The sequence below is a fragment of the Mytilus edulis genome, chromosome 7 (genome assembly GCF_963676685.1).
Source record: "Mytilus edulis chromosome 7, xbMytEdul2.2, whole genome shotgun sequence".
Taxonomy (NCBI): Eukaryota; Metazoa; Mollusca; class Bivalvia; order Mytilida; family Mytilidae; genus Mytilus; species Mytilus edulis.
Window position 1 is genome coordinate 31,980,574 of NC_092350.1, and position 17,501 is coordinate 31,998,074.

At 30.4% G+C, this 17,501-nt stretch overlaps 1 protein-coding gene across 1 annotated transcript; it reads left to right on the top strand.

The window, feature by feature from the left end:
- Nucleotides 1-3,688: 3,688 nt before the first annotated feature.
- LOC139482634 (FMRF-amide neuropeptides-like) lies at nucleotides 3,689-17,275 on the top strand. The gene is made up of 2 exons (XM_071266561.1): nucleotides 3,689-3,893; nucleotides 14,829-17,275. The coding sequence occupies exon 2, from the start codon at nucleotides 14,847-14,849 to the stop codon at nucleotides 15,909-15,911; it is 1,065 nt and encodes a 354-aa protein (XP_071122662.1). The 5' UTR covers nucleotides 3,689-3,893; nucleotides 14,829-14,846; the 3' UTR covers nucleotides 15,912-17,275.
- Nucleotides 17,276-17,501: the final 226 nt, after the last annotated feature.

The window sequence follows — 17,501 nt, forward strand, 5'->3', positions numbered from 1 at the left end:
ACTGAACAAATTTTACTTCAAGAGTAAGGTTTCTGAAACACTACAATGTCGAATAGTAGTTTTGAAGCACAAATGTGTAATGCTCAATCATTGATTCTTTAACTTTACAAAACCAAAAAAATACTCGAGAGCGTATTTCAGATAAACGTCAATAATTAAGAAAATAATTAGGTTTCTCGTACGAAGAGAGTGCAAATAGATGATTATAATTCACCTTTCTTTAACAAACTAATTACAAAATTATTGTAATTAACTTTTGAACTTAATTGATAGAAACCTTTAAAGTTTAAAAGTCTTTTAATTAATATTTTTCTTGTCTATTTTTTATTTCCTTCAGTTTTGTGGAACTTAAAAGAGTTATTATGAAACAGATGTTCAAAACATACATTTGTATTACCACTGTGCATGATCCTTGGCTAGCGAAGACGGATCTTTATCAAATGATAATTGAAAAAATGTGATCTGCTTTGTCGCATTTATTTTACATTTATTGTATATTACGTTTTAGTACTTTATAGTCTCTTATTGCTAAAAATTGAAAAGAGGAAAATTTAATTAAACCTAAATACTATAACGTATACGTATTCTTGTTAAACTTTAAAAATAGTAACGAGTAAATAAAATTAGAAAAAAATACTTCCAATTTAGGATATTGAACGATCACAATCTGTCTTTTTGGTTCTTTTTGTTGTTAAGTTGCTATTTCATTTCTATCAAGTAGCGAAAGCTATAGCTGCTAAATGTGTGTTGCTTTTGCTATTTTTACCATAAGCTGTTGATCAGAATTTACCGATCTAACAAAATGCGTCGAGGGCATGAGACAGACATGCAGTTCATGAATTTGTTTTATATGCAGTATCTTTTTTCATAACAAAAAGTATAACAGAAATACAGAACTATAAGTCAAATTAAAAAAAAAAAGTCCATAAAAATTAATAGAACCAAACGTTATCAAAATAAGCTTCGAATCGTGTTCTGTTTCTTCTGATTCTATTATTATCCAATGGCAGATATCTTGCACACAGACTTCTAAAAAGTATATAGTGAAATACTACGCGTATCAAACATGATCTTACCAAAGTATAAAAAAAACTTGTACATTAAACCAGAGAATGCGTTTCCCTCAGTTTGTAACTCGGATTTGTTTTTTTTTCTCTACCGTATTATGAATTTCAAACAGCGGTATACTACTATTGCCTTTATTTTTCGAAGTGGTCCTAATGTTTTGTCCACTAAAAGTATTTTTGAAAAGACCACCACAATTTTGGTATATTATAATAGAAATATTATTGAGATCAGCAGATTTTCTTGAAGGACAAGTGAAAAAAAGATTTATATAACTCCGATTTGGAACGTACTGTTGTCCATTTTCTTTTTGGTCATAGTGTTGTCTGTTTTTTATTGTTCTTTGTGTTGTCTATTTTTCGTTCGGTCATGGTGTTTGTGTTTTCGTTTGGTCATGGTGTTGTCCGTTTTTGTTTGGTCATTGTGTTATACATTTTTCGTTTGGTCATTGTGTTATACATTTTTCGTTTGGTCATGGTGTTTGTTGTCTATTTTTCATTTGGTTATTGTGCTGTCTGCTTTTCGTTTTGTCATAGTGTTGTCTGTTTTTAGTTTGTTCATGGTGTTGTCTGCTTTTCGTTTGTTTATGGTGTTGTCTGATTTTGTTTGTTCATTGTGTTGTCTGTTATTTTCGTTTGGTCATGGTGTTGTCAATTTTTCGTTAATTTTTTTTTTGGTATCATCTGATTCTCTTTCTAATTCCTTCAATAGAGATTCTTATACTTATTTTGGGAACATATAAAGTAACTTTAAATTCTTGTACTTTTTTGTCATCGTTATTTCTACAACAGCCTGCAGTTGCCTTTACAATTTTGAAGAACTATATGTCATCCAATGTTTTGCGTTTTTGATAAATACGGTTGAATAATGCACCATCTATGTAAATAGAAATTTGTTTACCAGACAGATCAATTTGAACACCATATTTATCTCTTCAAATGATTATGATTATATATAAATCAAAATATGTTGTGTTAGATAAATAGATAAGTGTGCAAATTTCTATATCAATTTACTAGTAGACAAAGATACATGGCCAAATTAACATTATCAGTTTTTATCCATACTGAATTTGTCAATTTTTTACCAATAAACAATATCTAATAGTTATATTCAGCTATCAATATTCACAAAAATGCTTAATACGTCACTGAATATACATGTGTTGTACAAATTATTCCATTTCTTACAGTCACAGCGTAGAGTAAGTGTACTTTCCTACCACTCAATTCCAGTGTCTCAAATATCAATCTTTATTTCAGTTAGATTGAAATAAAACTACGTTTCCTACTCGATCAAGCAAAAATTCAACTTTTGTGATTTAAATTATCTATTTTTAGTAATTAAGTTAATATCTGTATAATAATTAAACAATCCGGATGCTGCACTTTGAATCCTATAAGTAATTTTCATGCTGCAGATGATTTAAGCCTATTTGATGTTCCTATTTCTGTTTTCAAAGATGCTTATCCTTCCGGAGCAATCTCTCACTTTAACATAAGGTTCGTTTTGCTCAGTCAGTCTTTGCCGTGCAATAACTATTTTTGTACCTTATTTCTTTAAGAAAAATCATTTTGATACCAGAGTTTTTGAAGCTGAAATTAAAAATCTGAATTCATTTTTTGTCAATGACCTGTGATATTCTCAAGTGGAAGACAATAGTTCTTAGCTATGGAATAAATGTGATTTTCATTGCATAAATAAGGCAACTTTATAAATACAAAATGAATACACTCCTTGATATTTATTTTATTTACAATTTTTCCTAAATATAGTTCCAATACACTCTGTGAAAGATAAATTGTTATATTATGGAAGAGAAAGAGTGCAACGTATTGATCACAAAATCACAACATTTACTTTAAACCCCCAAAAAACAATTATCGAACATTGCTTTTGTTTGAGATTTTTTGTTGTTCCCACATGGTTATAAACGTGTCTGAAGCATTGAATAAATTAAACAAAAATGATACAGAAGTAAATATGAATGACAACCGGGATTTTAGAGTCATGATTCAAATTGCTTATTCCCATCAAAATTTACATGATTGTTTATGGTGCCTCTTATCATTATCATAAGTCCAGCAACTGTTAATATGGAACACGAAACGGTCATTTACTAATACGTCAAAATATTTTTATAGCTTGTATACATCTATCTCTTGAGAAACAAGGTATAAATATTATGCATCTCATAAACAGTCTATTCCTATTTCAGAAAGTATGTATTATTAAATCTGAAGTAACAATTAATATGATAATGTATTATTATATCATAGATATAATAACCATTATGTTTATGATTATATACATGAGCATATATATTTCCTTCTTGATAACACTTTTACTAATTCACCATGTAAATCTTTCACATACCCATAGGACAAGATTTTAAGCTTTTGTGACTTAAAAGTTATCCAATAAAATGTTCTCTAATTTGTACGTCAAATGCAATTTTCATTCATTCTAAAATCTCAAAAGTAACAAATTCAGTAAAAGTCGTAATTTACTGCCTTTCAGCGTCTGTTTGAGTTAATTGAATTGTAATACGCTGAAACGAACACCCCCATTAGCTGTGGGCAAAGGGCGCATTGGCCAATCGTATTGCTTTTATTGGTTTTACAAGGCATCTCTTAGTTACGAATCATATGCTATTTAATTGTTAGGGATTTGTTATAGAATAATTCCTGTCTACTTTATACGGCTAATTCATTGAATAACTACGATGGAAAACTGCGTCACTTGGGTATTACTTAAATGAGGTGTCCGTTGAAGTTTATTTGGAAAGACACTGTTTTGGGAGTTAGGTTACACCATTTACATTATTGGTAAGTTTATTTGAGACATAACATATGCCTCTGAATAGTTTTATCTACTTTAATTATTTATAAATTTTTACTTTTTACTTTTTATTTCGGTTAAGATTTTTTAACATGTTTCATAATTTAAGTTGTCAGATTATTCCTAGCGTAGTTATTCATCTAGAAACTTAAATTTTGCGGTAATAATTTTACCAATGATGTAATGGGATGAACAGAATTGTTGCACTTTTTTTTTACAATTCGTTTCATTTTTCAAAGTTTTATGACAGAACGAATCACCAGTTACATTACTCTTGTATCTAGTTTAACAGCAGAAGTGTTTTAATGCAAGAAAGCAATTTTCCAATGTGTACACGCGTGCACGATTAACTTTTTAATTGACCCTGATGATTTAGTTACTATATGTTATTAGTATGCTACAAATATCAGAATCTTTTCAAAGCCATTGCCTTTTTATACTAATTGAAATAATTTGGAAATAAAGTGTTTTATTTGAGCAGTTAACATTTTATCATGTTCGCACGCATACCTTAACAATTAACTTTTCAACTGAGCCTGATAATTTTCTTATTCAATTAGTACCTCAAATGTCAGTTCCTTTTTCGAACCACAATTTATTCACACCAATTTAAATAAATATTAAAAAAATAATAGAATATATTAATGGATTAAAAGAATATAAAAAATATTTAGATATTGCTGAATGATTATTATTGAACTGCAAAGCATGTCGCACATTGCCAATGCATACGAAAACTGAACTCATGCTACACATATTAGTGTCTATGCAGGAATGGACAATCAAATTACCATAGATATAGGAAGATGTGGTGTAAGTGCCAATGAGACAACTCTCCATCCAAATAACAATTTAAAACAAGTAAACCATTAAAGGTGAATGTACGGCCTTGGCGATAAATACTGAAACTGTTTTAAAGTTTTTTTTTTCAATTTAACATTTTAGCGAAAGCTTTGACCTGTGAATTTAAAGTTGAATATTTTCAAATACAGTAGTATGATATTTGATTATGTAGCTCGCAGTAAAAAGCGACTTGAAAATCTCAAGGGTTAAATTTGACGTGTTTCCCTCAGTTTTAGTTTGTAACCCGGATATGGTTTTTTTCTCAATCGATTTATGAATTTCGAACAGCGGTATACTACTGTTGCCTTTATTTAAAACATTGGTTGACGTGGTAAAGTAATAAAAACTGTCAATTTAGAGACTGTAGTATGGTAAACGTTCATGCAAAATTCAATTCCATCCCGAAAAGAAAATTCGAAAAAGGAAAGGAAGGGATACAATCAGGAACTCGGCAGTTTATATTTCGCTTATCTTAAAATTCCTTTTTTTGTTTTATCGAGTTCAAGTAATGAATTTGACAATAATTGCATATTTTTAATTGTCCCTGTTCAGTTTACTAACAAAAGGTTTAAAATACCAGCCCAGTATATGTCATAGAAGGTTGCGCATTTGAAAAACCATAAATTGATCCCTAGATGGGGGTCATGTAGCTAACAAAACCAATCCAGTAAAAGTTGATGAATTTATTATTGGCACTAGATGTATGTCATTGATTATATGTGTAGATGGATTGTTGTATCAGTTACATATACCCTCATCTCATTATATCTCTTTAACTGTAATTGCGTTGAAATGTTGATTTTTGGTTTGAAGTATACTCGGTATCTATTTTGCTCATATAGGTTATATCTTCAAAAGCGTATACAGAAACATTCATAATATTTTCTTGGGACAAAGTATTTCTTAAAACGAAACGAAAAAACGAAAATTAATAGAACGAAATAAAGTGTCTTAGTAGGAAAAAGCACACTTTTGGTAAATGTGAGCATTCCTTTATTTGCTTTTCTTTCATTTGTGTTATGTAATGTGATATAGAATTAAGTGTTCTGTTTTGGTTTTGCGGTTGGTTATTTTGGTTTTGTCGTTGTAGTTGATTTTGGACCTTCTATTTGGCTTTGTTATTCCATTGATAAAGAGTTGTTCAGTATTGAAATACTAAATAAAACCCCGTCGCATGTTATTATGTCTGAAAATCAGGCACCGACACTTTGGTTGTCTTTGTTGATATGTTTATGTGTTCATTTCTCAAATGGTGTTTGAAAGTAAAATTTTCTTTCCGTGTTTATATATGATACAAATATACCAAAATCACGATGGCGTTCGTAAAAGTGTGGAAGGAAAGACTTCGACATCAACTCGAAATTAGCGAATAATAATTATTGGTTGGGTCAATCATTTAAAATAAAACGAAAATGGCTAAGATAGGTGCTTTCTTCCGTAGGAAACTGCCATCTTGTGGAAGAAATAAACACCTTAGTTTTTTTTCTACTTTTTATTTTTGTGATATATGTTCAACTTAAAAAGAAACGATGTGTCCAAGACTTTGAGCTCTGCACTATATTTGGTAATCGTCATTTTATTTCCTGAAATATCAATTGAATACAAGATAGGTTTAAAGACAGTTTGTATATTTACCATATCACGTTTTCCTTTGGTTTTAGATCTTTGTAAAATCGTTTCCGTACTTCTTAGATCACTAATTATCAAATTTCAGACATTATAATTGATAGGAAAAGATTCAATTTTAGCATCAATTCTATACAATTTATTTAAAGCTTTTTGGCTTAAAAAAAATTGAGAACCAGATTGGAATGACCTAGCTATAAACTTTGGTCTGAATCTGTTTGTTTTCTCATAGCTGATTGACAACATGAATTTTGTGCTGTTGATATTGAGCAAAAGGAAGGACAAATCAATTGAGAAAATACTACAGCACTACAAACGCCATTCATGTTAGATGACTCTTATTCTAAAAGAAAACTTATATGATGGTGAATTTTATAATTACTCTGAATACACAGGATATTTATCTTATTCTTGTTTTCGTGGTTGTAATTGCAAAACGAAAGAGAACAAAGCAGGCTATCGTATTTTTAAAATCTAATGTTAATTTGTCGTATTATCTAAACTTTAGCTATTTAGTATTCATATGCTATAATTGACATGAGCGGGCTGCATAGTCGTTTAGATACTATGTGACATTGTTGTATGATAAAGTATATGCTTATGACACATCATATTTGATATAAATATCAGGAGGTTTGGTATGATCTATCCACCACAGCCTAAATTACGTAGATAAAAGCAACTTCAAAGTTTTTAAAGTGTTTTTCAAATCAATACTTCATATCTGCAAGGAAACAAGAACTTTTTATTCTTGTTGTTTTTGCTTGGCCTTATCAAAGACATATAATACCGGTGCATTTGCGTTTGCTCGCAGTACCATTACATTCATACAACCGAACAACTATCCCAACGTTTTGTACGCGTATAAGTTGTTATACTTACTATTTTATATTTCATATGTGTAATCAAAAAGTAATACAGTTAAGACAAATTGCCGATAAAACAATATGTGGCATTCTATTTTTTTTTATGCAGACTTCATCAGTTCGAATATCAGATCGCCCTTGTGGGTTCTTTTAATATTCTTGCTGATAAAGTCAGTATCAAAACACAGATGCCATTATATATTGATCAATACATTGTTTCTTCTATATTTCGAAAGTATTAAGGAAAATATGTACTGCCGTTATGAATTATTTTTTCGCGAAAAAATACAACCGCCAATTTTCGTTTTTAATGTACCTATGATAACCAGCAGATAATGCTAGTTAATGACTTTATTTAAAATTTATGACAGTTTTTGTTAGATTTATTTGTCGTTTTCATTCAATTATTTATAGATATTACTATACACATGTGTACTATCAATCAATTAATTATTCTTTATTTCTTATACCAAGTTTATAACTTACAAAGAAAGATATTTTTACATATACTATACAGATTAAGTGCATGACAACTTTGCACTAAAATTAGCATAAAAAAAGGATGATAAACCTGAATAACATACTTCAGTATTGATAATTCTGATTAATTTACATAATTTTCTTCAAGACCCGAATATATTTTGAAACTTATTAACGTACCCTGACTTTTAAATAATCCGGATGGGATGGAATTTTACACATGATCACTGACGACTATTTCTTGTACTGTATTTTTTTTTCTATATGATGTTCAGCCTTTATAAAAGAAAATTTACAAATAATGTCAACAATGGAGATTTGTTGTATGTAGATTAGTTGAAATTTTGTCCACTTGCATAGACCAATATTTTCTTATTAAGAAACGTGCGTTCTTTGCAACGCCAACGATATCTTAGAAATTTATTCATATCATAATAAGTCACCCAAACTTTAGACATGGTTCCTCTAATTTCACTGAGCATAATATCTATATGAGGTATGACCTTGACAAATTCATTATGGCTGTTAATAAGATGAAAAATAGAGACCTACTTTTTTTATGAAACGAAAGGTATTCCGAATTTTATGTGAACAGTTAGATTGAAGGTGATTTGCATCATGGCTAACTCTATTTTTCTTTTTAATATGAGACGAAGGATACAGAAAATAGAATTAAGAAATGCTAGACTACAGTGGAAATTATTATATTCAATAAAAACCACTATGGAAGCCAGAAAACAAAGAAAATTAAGAACAGAATACTATTAAAATGATTTAAAATATTGCATAAGTATATTTCGGTTTACAATTTGGTTCAATTTTTCAATTTATCTAAAATTGTATATCGAACTTCATAGTTGAAAATATATGGCATTTCACTGAGCAAAGATGAAACGAAGGCGACTACTCGGTAATTTTTACTTCATTTTACACAAAGTCGTATCATTATTGCGCCCAAGGCGATGCTTTCCGTCTTATAATTACATTTATTTTGTGAAACATTTTCTTTAAAACTTTTCGCATAAGAATAATTATATTGTAAGTTACAAAATGCTCGACATAACAGCCTGTTATATTTCATTAATTGTAAGTGTTCGTCTTCCAGGCTGAAAACCTTTTACTCGTGTAATAATGTGCAAACATATTAACATTGAAGCTTAGATGACATGTTTTAAAATGAGGAAATATGGTTTGAGTATCAAAAAAGTGTACCATCCACAAAGAACAAAGATTAAGCATTAAACAACTATAAGTTACCATTCGATCTTCTACAATGAGAAAAAACAAATACCGTATATTGAAAGCATAATCAGAGAATCTTTTTTCTCTTTGCTGTCGCTTTTTTGTATTATATGGATAAGATGAAAATGTGAAATAATTTTATGCATTAAAATTATTAACTTTTTTTTAAGTATGCGAAATATGAAAACGTAGATATTCGAACTTATTGCCTGTCTTACGACTCATGTAGACAGGGTTTTGGTTTGATGTCGGATGAATCAATTTAGTTGTATCTGAAAACTGGAAATGTTAATTCTTGTGAATATTTTGGGAGATAGCAATACCCTCTTCACATGTTAAGGAACCGATCAAGAAATCTTTAGTACCAATTGCGCTCCTCTACTTGCAGATTTGTTTTTGTATTCCTATGAAGCAGAATTTATCCAAGGGCTTGTATAGAAAGGAGAAAAGAAATTAGCCCAGTCTTTTAATTTCACCTTTCGGTATATTGATGATGTACTGTCTCTTAATAATGATAGATTCAGTGATCACTTACATGTAATATATCCAAGTGAACTTGAAATTAAAGATACTACCGACACAGATAAATCTACTTCATATTTAGACCTTTTCTCGAAATGACTACTGATGGTAGGTTGAATACCAAAATTTATGACAAACTCAATGATTTTAATTTTCCTATAGTCAACTTTCCATTTCTGTGTAGCAACATCCCAGCAGCACGTTGAACGAGGAATACTTCTTTCTCAAATGTTGCTAAGACAGGGCTATGAATCAATCAAATTAAAGTCATCACTTAAGAAATTTTACGGTCGCCATCATGAGCTGATTGTCCATTTTGACAAAAGTGTGTCAGAAATCATATCTGATATTCTTCCTCAGTCATAATAACCTTCCATCATTACAAAACTGAACAAGGAAATAACACGACGGGTGCCGTATACGTTACAGGAAATGCTTACCCTTCCGGAGCACCTGATTTCACTCCCGGTTTTTAGTGGAGTTCGTGTTGTTTCTTATTTATTATTTATAACTGTTGATGTAAATATCCTTTGGTTTTTTAAGTCTTTGTTTACTCCTTGGTTTTGATTGTTATTGTCTTTAGATCGGTCAAAAGTTGATATTTTGTCCCTTCCCCTGTATTGATAGATTCCATGGCTCTTTGAACTTGTAATAACTCTTCTGAGGGGTCAACTTTTAACCTGTTGCATCGCAATCAATGTCGCCTTTCACAACATGACATCTTTACCCAGGGGGAGTTAACATTAATCAAACAATCAAAATACACTCAGTGAAAAGTCATATCCAGGTTCAGTTACATATCTTTGAGTTCTACCAATATATCTAAGTTTTACTGTTTTCTTGTACTCAATAAGCAAGAATGGAAAAATTTGCCAGGCGAAGTTAATCAACCATTAATCAATCAACTTTGACGTTTTAGTTTGAGCGACAAATTTGTCAATAACTAAATTTGAAGAACTCCTAAAACTTTGGTGTAGTAATATACCAACTCAGTCTGTTTAAAGAGCATCCAAATAGTTAATTGAGGAATGCCGTTTTATCATTGCTGCTAATTTGAAGAACTGGCGCAGGTTTCGACTGTAGTGATTGTTTTGCTGAAGCGCAATGCACACAATATATTTCCAAGTAAAGGTTATACCGGGTATATATATGGATAAAATTAATAATCTATCACATATTTTAAAGTTTTCTCTTTTGTGATTGTACAATTCTCATTTTTATTACATTATCTGCCTCGATCAGGGGTTCAATTTGCCCATCACTTTCTCCTCATCAAAAACTCTTCTACGAGTTTTCTCACAAATCACTGTCCCATAAATTGCCATGAGGCAAAGAAAGATCAACATTTATTCTTATTGTGTTGTCTTCAGATTTCGATAACTTGAAGTTTTATCGTAGTAACTTATCTTGTATAGTAACTACCCTCAGATTTGTTATACATACACAATAATTTATATCTTTATAAGTTGTTATTATGATAACAAATGTAACAATATAATATTAGTAGCATATTAAATAAAAGTTTCTTATAGTTTACTCTATTTTATTCAATTCATCCTTGTATCCTTCCATCGGATTTTGAACTATAGAAATTCAATTTTCAGATAATACGTATACGTAGAGCATACGTATATTTTCTCTAGGTCTTCAGGTTATTTGTCGCGAGCAAGTGATGTCATTCAAATAACTATTTACGTCACAATTAATTTTCAGGTAATACGTATACGTAGAGTATACGTATATTTTCTCTAGGTCTTAAGGTTTTTTGTTGCGACCAAGCGATGTCATTCAAATGACTATTTACGTCACAATTAAATTTGAGGTTTTCTTCGCAATCAGCATCTAATTCATGCTGATTTTATGTAAACAGCACCAATGACCGGAAAGCAAAACAACTGTTAATGTTAAATTACAGGAAAGAAACAATATTGGTACATTGTAGGAAATATTAAATTTATTTGTAATAGCTACATAACAGTAGCTCGCCTCTATTTCAGTTTCCTTATTCTGTTCACATACATTCTGATTTGACTACAATGTGCGAATATTGTATATATATATATATATATGGTCACTGTGCAATTACCGAAGAAGGATATCTGTTATCCGAAATATCTAATATTTGTGTATTTTATAGTTATTTAATGGTGATGTTGTACCCTTTTTGACTTGTTATATATATATATATATATATATATATATATATATATATATCTTTGTTGGTTACAAAGTTTGCTCAAAATGTATTTGTGAATCCTTGGTATGTATGGCGGGTGGTTTATGTAAAGCTCGAAACGAATTCCATAATAACTCACATGCTTGAGAACATTTGTAGTTCCAGCAATTCCCTCAGGGTTGTTCATACTTTGTTTATTCAAAAGTAAAATCACAAAAATACTGAAACTCCGAGGAAAATTCAAAACGGAAAGTCCCTTATCAAATGTCAAAATCAAATGATAAAACACATCAAACGAATGTACAACAACTGTCATATTCCTGGCTTGGTATGAGCATTTTCAAATGTACAAAATGGTGGTTTGAACCTGGTTCAAAAAGTATTCTAGATTTTAACATTGGTTTACAAATATTCTCCTTTATTTAAGTTATTTCCGTTTATTCGGAATATTGACACACTTAAATAACACTTTTAAGTGTACGAATATCTAAATGGCATTATTTGCTCTTGTGTGAGATAATTTTTCTGATTCATCAATGAAATGAACACGATTTAAATGGAGAATAAATCTCTTCTATACATCGATAAACCATTGTCTTCAGTCAACAAAAGCACAGATGTATCGGACTATATCATGATCTTAGGATTCGCTCTAACAGTTTAAAATCCTTTTGTTAGATGGTAGATATACGATTTCCTTTTCTCTACGCTGTAAGAAGTTTAATCCTTTGATTATCTCTGTTCTAGAAGTACTATTGTAAATACAAAAATACGGATTCTTTGCTAAAATGTATCCCGGAAATATTCTCACATATTTTATTGTAAGTTTTCAAACATATGAGCATTTTTTTTTAATTCTTTAGATTTGTGATAATAATATTGCATGTGAATAGCTAGCGTCAAAAACCTTAACATGACATTGGAAATTTGAAAAAAAGAACATTCAGGAAATACGATGTGTACTTTAAGCCAAGTATCGTGTGCAAAGGATAAATCGACGATTATATAGACATATTGTTAAAAAAATGATAAAATAATAAATATAAAGCAGACAGGCTTCCGTTACGTTAGACTTTAAGACACCAGTCTGATCTATAAAATTACCGATTGTTGCCCTTTTCTTAATGTGACATTGTTGACTCATATGAGTCTGGATTTTGAATGGCAGTTGATGCGTGCATAGTAGAAAGAAGTAAATAACAAAAGTACTAAAACCCCGAGAAAAATTCAAAACGGAAACTCCCCAATTAAAGGGCAAAATCAAAAGCTCAAATACATCAAACGAATTCCCGACTTGGTATAGACATTATCGTATGTATAAAATGGTAGATTAAACCTGGTTTTATTGCTAGCTAAACCTCTCACTTGTATAATAGTCGCATAAAATTCCACGATAATGCTTACACTGGTAGCGCATCTTTCTCTGTTGGTTTTTGAATGCTTCTGTCACTTATTTTCTTATATTAACTCTTTTTAAGTTATTACTATGATACCATTATATCAAAAATATTCAAGCCCCCAAAACACTTAAACGTTCTTTGTACTAAAAAAAATCTCTTTTTTTCGACTTTTGTACCATGTGTTTTAAAATGTAATAGACACTCATTTACTTCATTAAAGTTACTTATATAATATAAAAAAAAGATTGATTATTACAAAACGTTTCAATGAAATATTTATAAATCATTAAGCTTCTGAAACATAGGAAACAAACGTTCTTGTTCAAGTCCTTCATCCGGAGATGACTTTTATGCTAGGATGTTTCAGTTCTTAATTAATTTCCCTTTGGGGAGAAATATAAAAAGATTGCAGTCAAATCTTACGAATACATATACGTCAATAAATTATGTCGGTTGAACCTTTTCATATGATCTACTATTCCATAACACGAAGTTTATTATTTTTTTTTACTAAATTGAGGCATAAATGAAAGGATATAAATCTGTTGTTGTTACCATTTTATCATATCTGTAAATCAAATTGTAGACTTTTCCTTTTGGTTCTTAAAAGTTGTAAATCAAACTGTAAACTTTTTCTATGTTTTTGTATTCTTATAAACCTATAGGTAATCACAGAAAAGAAATAAATAAAAAAAAGTATGTTCAGGAGAGTAAAGTACAGAAGAAAAACAAATCTTGGTTAACGGTATTTGTCTTTTCTTGAATACCGTAACATACTTATATAGCTTATGCCTTATCTGTAAGAATCAGAAGCAAGTATTGAAGTACCTGAGTTAGGGTTGATTGAATCTTCTTAAGGTATGAATAAAAATGGATGTCGGTAAATATCAATGGTATTGTAAACTTATAACACTATTAATACAGAGATAAATATTTAAAGAGTAAAAGCGTGTCGGATTTATGACCTTTTATGGAAAAGAATAGTTTGACATTTCCTACATTTGACCACATTATAAAGTACAAAATCATTCAAACTGACAAAAAACCTACTTCATCAAGGTTATGAGGTAAAAACCACTACATAAATTTTACGAATATCACTAATTGGTTGTTGTCTCATTGCCATTTTAACTGTGTCATATGGCCTACATTCTTACGATTGTCTATCTGAAACAACTGATTTCAAAATATTTCTAACTTCATTTGTTCTTATTGATTGGCGCTACACTCAAAATTCAAGTTCCTGAAATATCGATTGTTCTTACTTACAATAACTGTTTCTTTGTGTTTGGACTTCACATATTTCATCTCATGTCGGTAAAATACTTTTGTATTTGACATGTAAATGGATTAAACAAGTAACAATTCATGATCTCATTAAAAAGAATGTAAAAAAAGTCATACTAGTGAGTGGTTTAGCTAGCAATAAAACCAGAAGTTATCCACTATTTTCTACGTAAAAAAATGCCTTTACCGTGTCAGGATTATAACAATTGCTATCAATTCAGTTGATGTGTTTGAGATTTTGATTTTGCCAATTGATAACGGAATGATCGTTTTGAAATTTCCTCGGAGTTTGGTATTTTTGTTATTTTACTTTTTGGTAAAAATTATTGTATAAGAACATTTTTAGTAATGTAAAATCATAATATGCAACACGGAAAAATCAAGAAAATTTTAAGAGCATAAAATTGTTTACATTTAAACAAATGTCTACTATGGAAAGGACTTTGTGAATTACTGACCGATTTTTTTCTTCGATTTCAGACAAAAGAACCACAGACAATGCAAAATAAACTTTCACTGACTGTAATAGTTTGCCACTTCATCTGCATACTATGTGACCAAAATAAAGAACAAACGAATCGGGAAAAACGCTTCAGTAAGTTTGTTGTAGGAGCTAGTGATAATGATGAAGATCCAGGTGTCAGTGCAGAAAAACGACTCAGTTCATTTATGAGAATTGGTAAATCTAATCCTGAAGAAAAACGACTTAGTTCTTTTGTAAGAATAGGGAAATTGCATCCTGAAAACAAACGTTTAAGTTCATTTGTAAGAATTGGTAAGTCCCAACTTGAGGATGAACTACCTAGTTCTTGGCCATATGATGAAAAGCGAATGAGCTCTTTCGTAAGAATAGGAAAATCAATGACCCCAAATGAAGATATCAGTAAAAGGTTAAGTTCTTTTGTACGAATAGGAAAAAACTACCCGGAAGAAAATAAAAGATACAGTTCTTTCGTACGGATTGGAAAAGATTTGACAGATTCACTGGCAAAACGAAGTAGAACAAGCTCATTTGTAAGAATAGGGAAAAGTTACGGCGAGCTGGACAACGGTTTGTTACCTGATTATGAACTTGTTGAAAAGCGTCCACACTCTTCATTTGTTCGAATTGGAAAGGCCAACACAGATCCACAAAAAAGGTACAGCTCATTTGTAAGAATAGGAAAACAGTCAGACAAGATGGGACCTGAATATGTAAAAATAGACAATGCCGACGTGGGAGCTCCAAACGATGAAACTGAAGAATCATACAAATTGATTAAAGATGTAGGTAGTTTACAAGGACCAGAAGAAGATCAAAGCATTAAAAGACGAAAGAGGAGTGCTGAGTTACTTCAACCATCAAAACGAGGCTTTATTAGAATTGGAAAGATTCCATCTTCTTCATTCATGCGTATTGGTAGAAACAGATTAATAAATTCTCTTGTACTGAGGAAATACATCAGAGAAGGGCGCAGAGGACATTCGTCTTTCATCAGGATAGGAAAACGGGCAGATTTACCAGTAGAAAGTAACATGCATGAAGATGGTTTAATGTTTTTGCTACAAAAACAAGATGTGTGAAATACTATTTCATCTGTATCACGATGACAATCATAATGAAAGTCTTGTAGATTTAGAAAAAAAATGTTACTGTTTACTGGGGGTATAAACACATTATTTCAAATTATCTCAGTTAACACAATTCTGTATATTTAACAGCAATAATGTAAATGCCTTATATAGGGCGGCCATGTTTAGTTTTGGCACAAAACTATTCCTTCAAACATAAACATGATATGAAATTATTGTTGTTCTAGAAGGTGAAAATAATGCATGACCGATTTCTGCTATATTTGCTTAATACAGCGGGTATACGTAACGTGATGAAATCTAGGGGTATTTGAACATTTGAAATAGACATAAAAAAATATATAAATTATTTTCAACATATTCTGTCAAATTAAAATTTATTTATCGATACACAAAGTGTGCGAGAGCAATTTACAAATCCAATATTTGATCAAATGATTAAAAATATGATATAATGTTGTTTTAATCTCAAAGATGAAATACAAGGCTGTAATACTGTAAATAGTTGTACAGTTTTGAAAGTTACCTTACTTCTAAAGAAATGTATGGGGAAATTATACCTCCGCCTAAATCTTTTAATCGTGTGTGTTTGTTTAGAACATTTTTCACATCCTATTTTAAAATCAAAAGGTTGTTAATTTTTACTTGAATAATATACATAAAGATCGACAACTCGGTCATTTTAATATGAAGTACACAGATACAATTTATTTGGCATTTCTGCACTGGCTAATTTCCTTTTTTAATTGTTAAAAAACAATTGATGATATGGTTCTTACTTTCAGTCAACATTTCTATGTTGAATGTAAAAAGTACCACAATTATAGTCAAGTGAACTGTGGAAGAAATGAAGGTCTAATTAACGACTTCAGCATTATTAAGTTCGATTTAAGAGATATTTGTTTGAACCAACAGAAGTTGATGGTTATTTTACTGATGGATTGTATGATGAAAATAACACTTCTTCGGATTTCCAATTAACTCGTGGGGTCAAAAATACAACAAACGATGTAGTATTCATCGATTCGATGTGGACATTGTTTTCATTGTAAACTATCTGTTTTGTTTTTCTAGCTTCTTTAAATAACAATTCCAAGCACTTTGTTCATCAAAATATAAAAACAAAATGAAAAGATATCTTTACCTTCGTCCCATTAAGCTGTCTTCAGTCTAGAAAATGCATTGAAAACCGATAATGTTTATATATGAGTAGCAATGTTATACCATAACAGGCAGGTTGACTGGAGAAATAACTTATTTGTAAATTTATGCAAATAGAGCATACTTATATTATGTACAGTGCTTTAATAAGTTTTGTTATATGTTGAAGAGCAATAAAATAATTTTATGATTTATTCGTTATTTCAATACTTTTAACGCCTTTTCAAACTGAAATCTTGCTCGTTAATTGACTTTTGTTGATATGTAAACCAATAACAATGAAATGATTCCTGTATTGGGTATCCAGAATTTTTAAACAAACTGGAGGTAGGAAAACAACTCTTCGGATCGACTCTGGTAATTGGGAAGATTTGTCGGTCGTAGATTCTATTTATATAAAGACGAGGAGATGTGAATTGA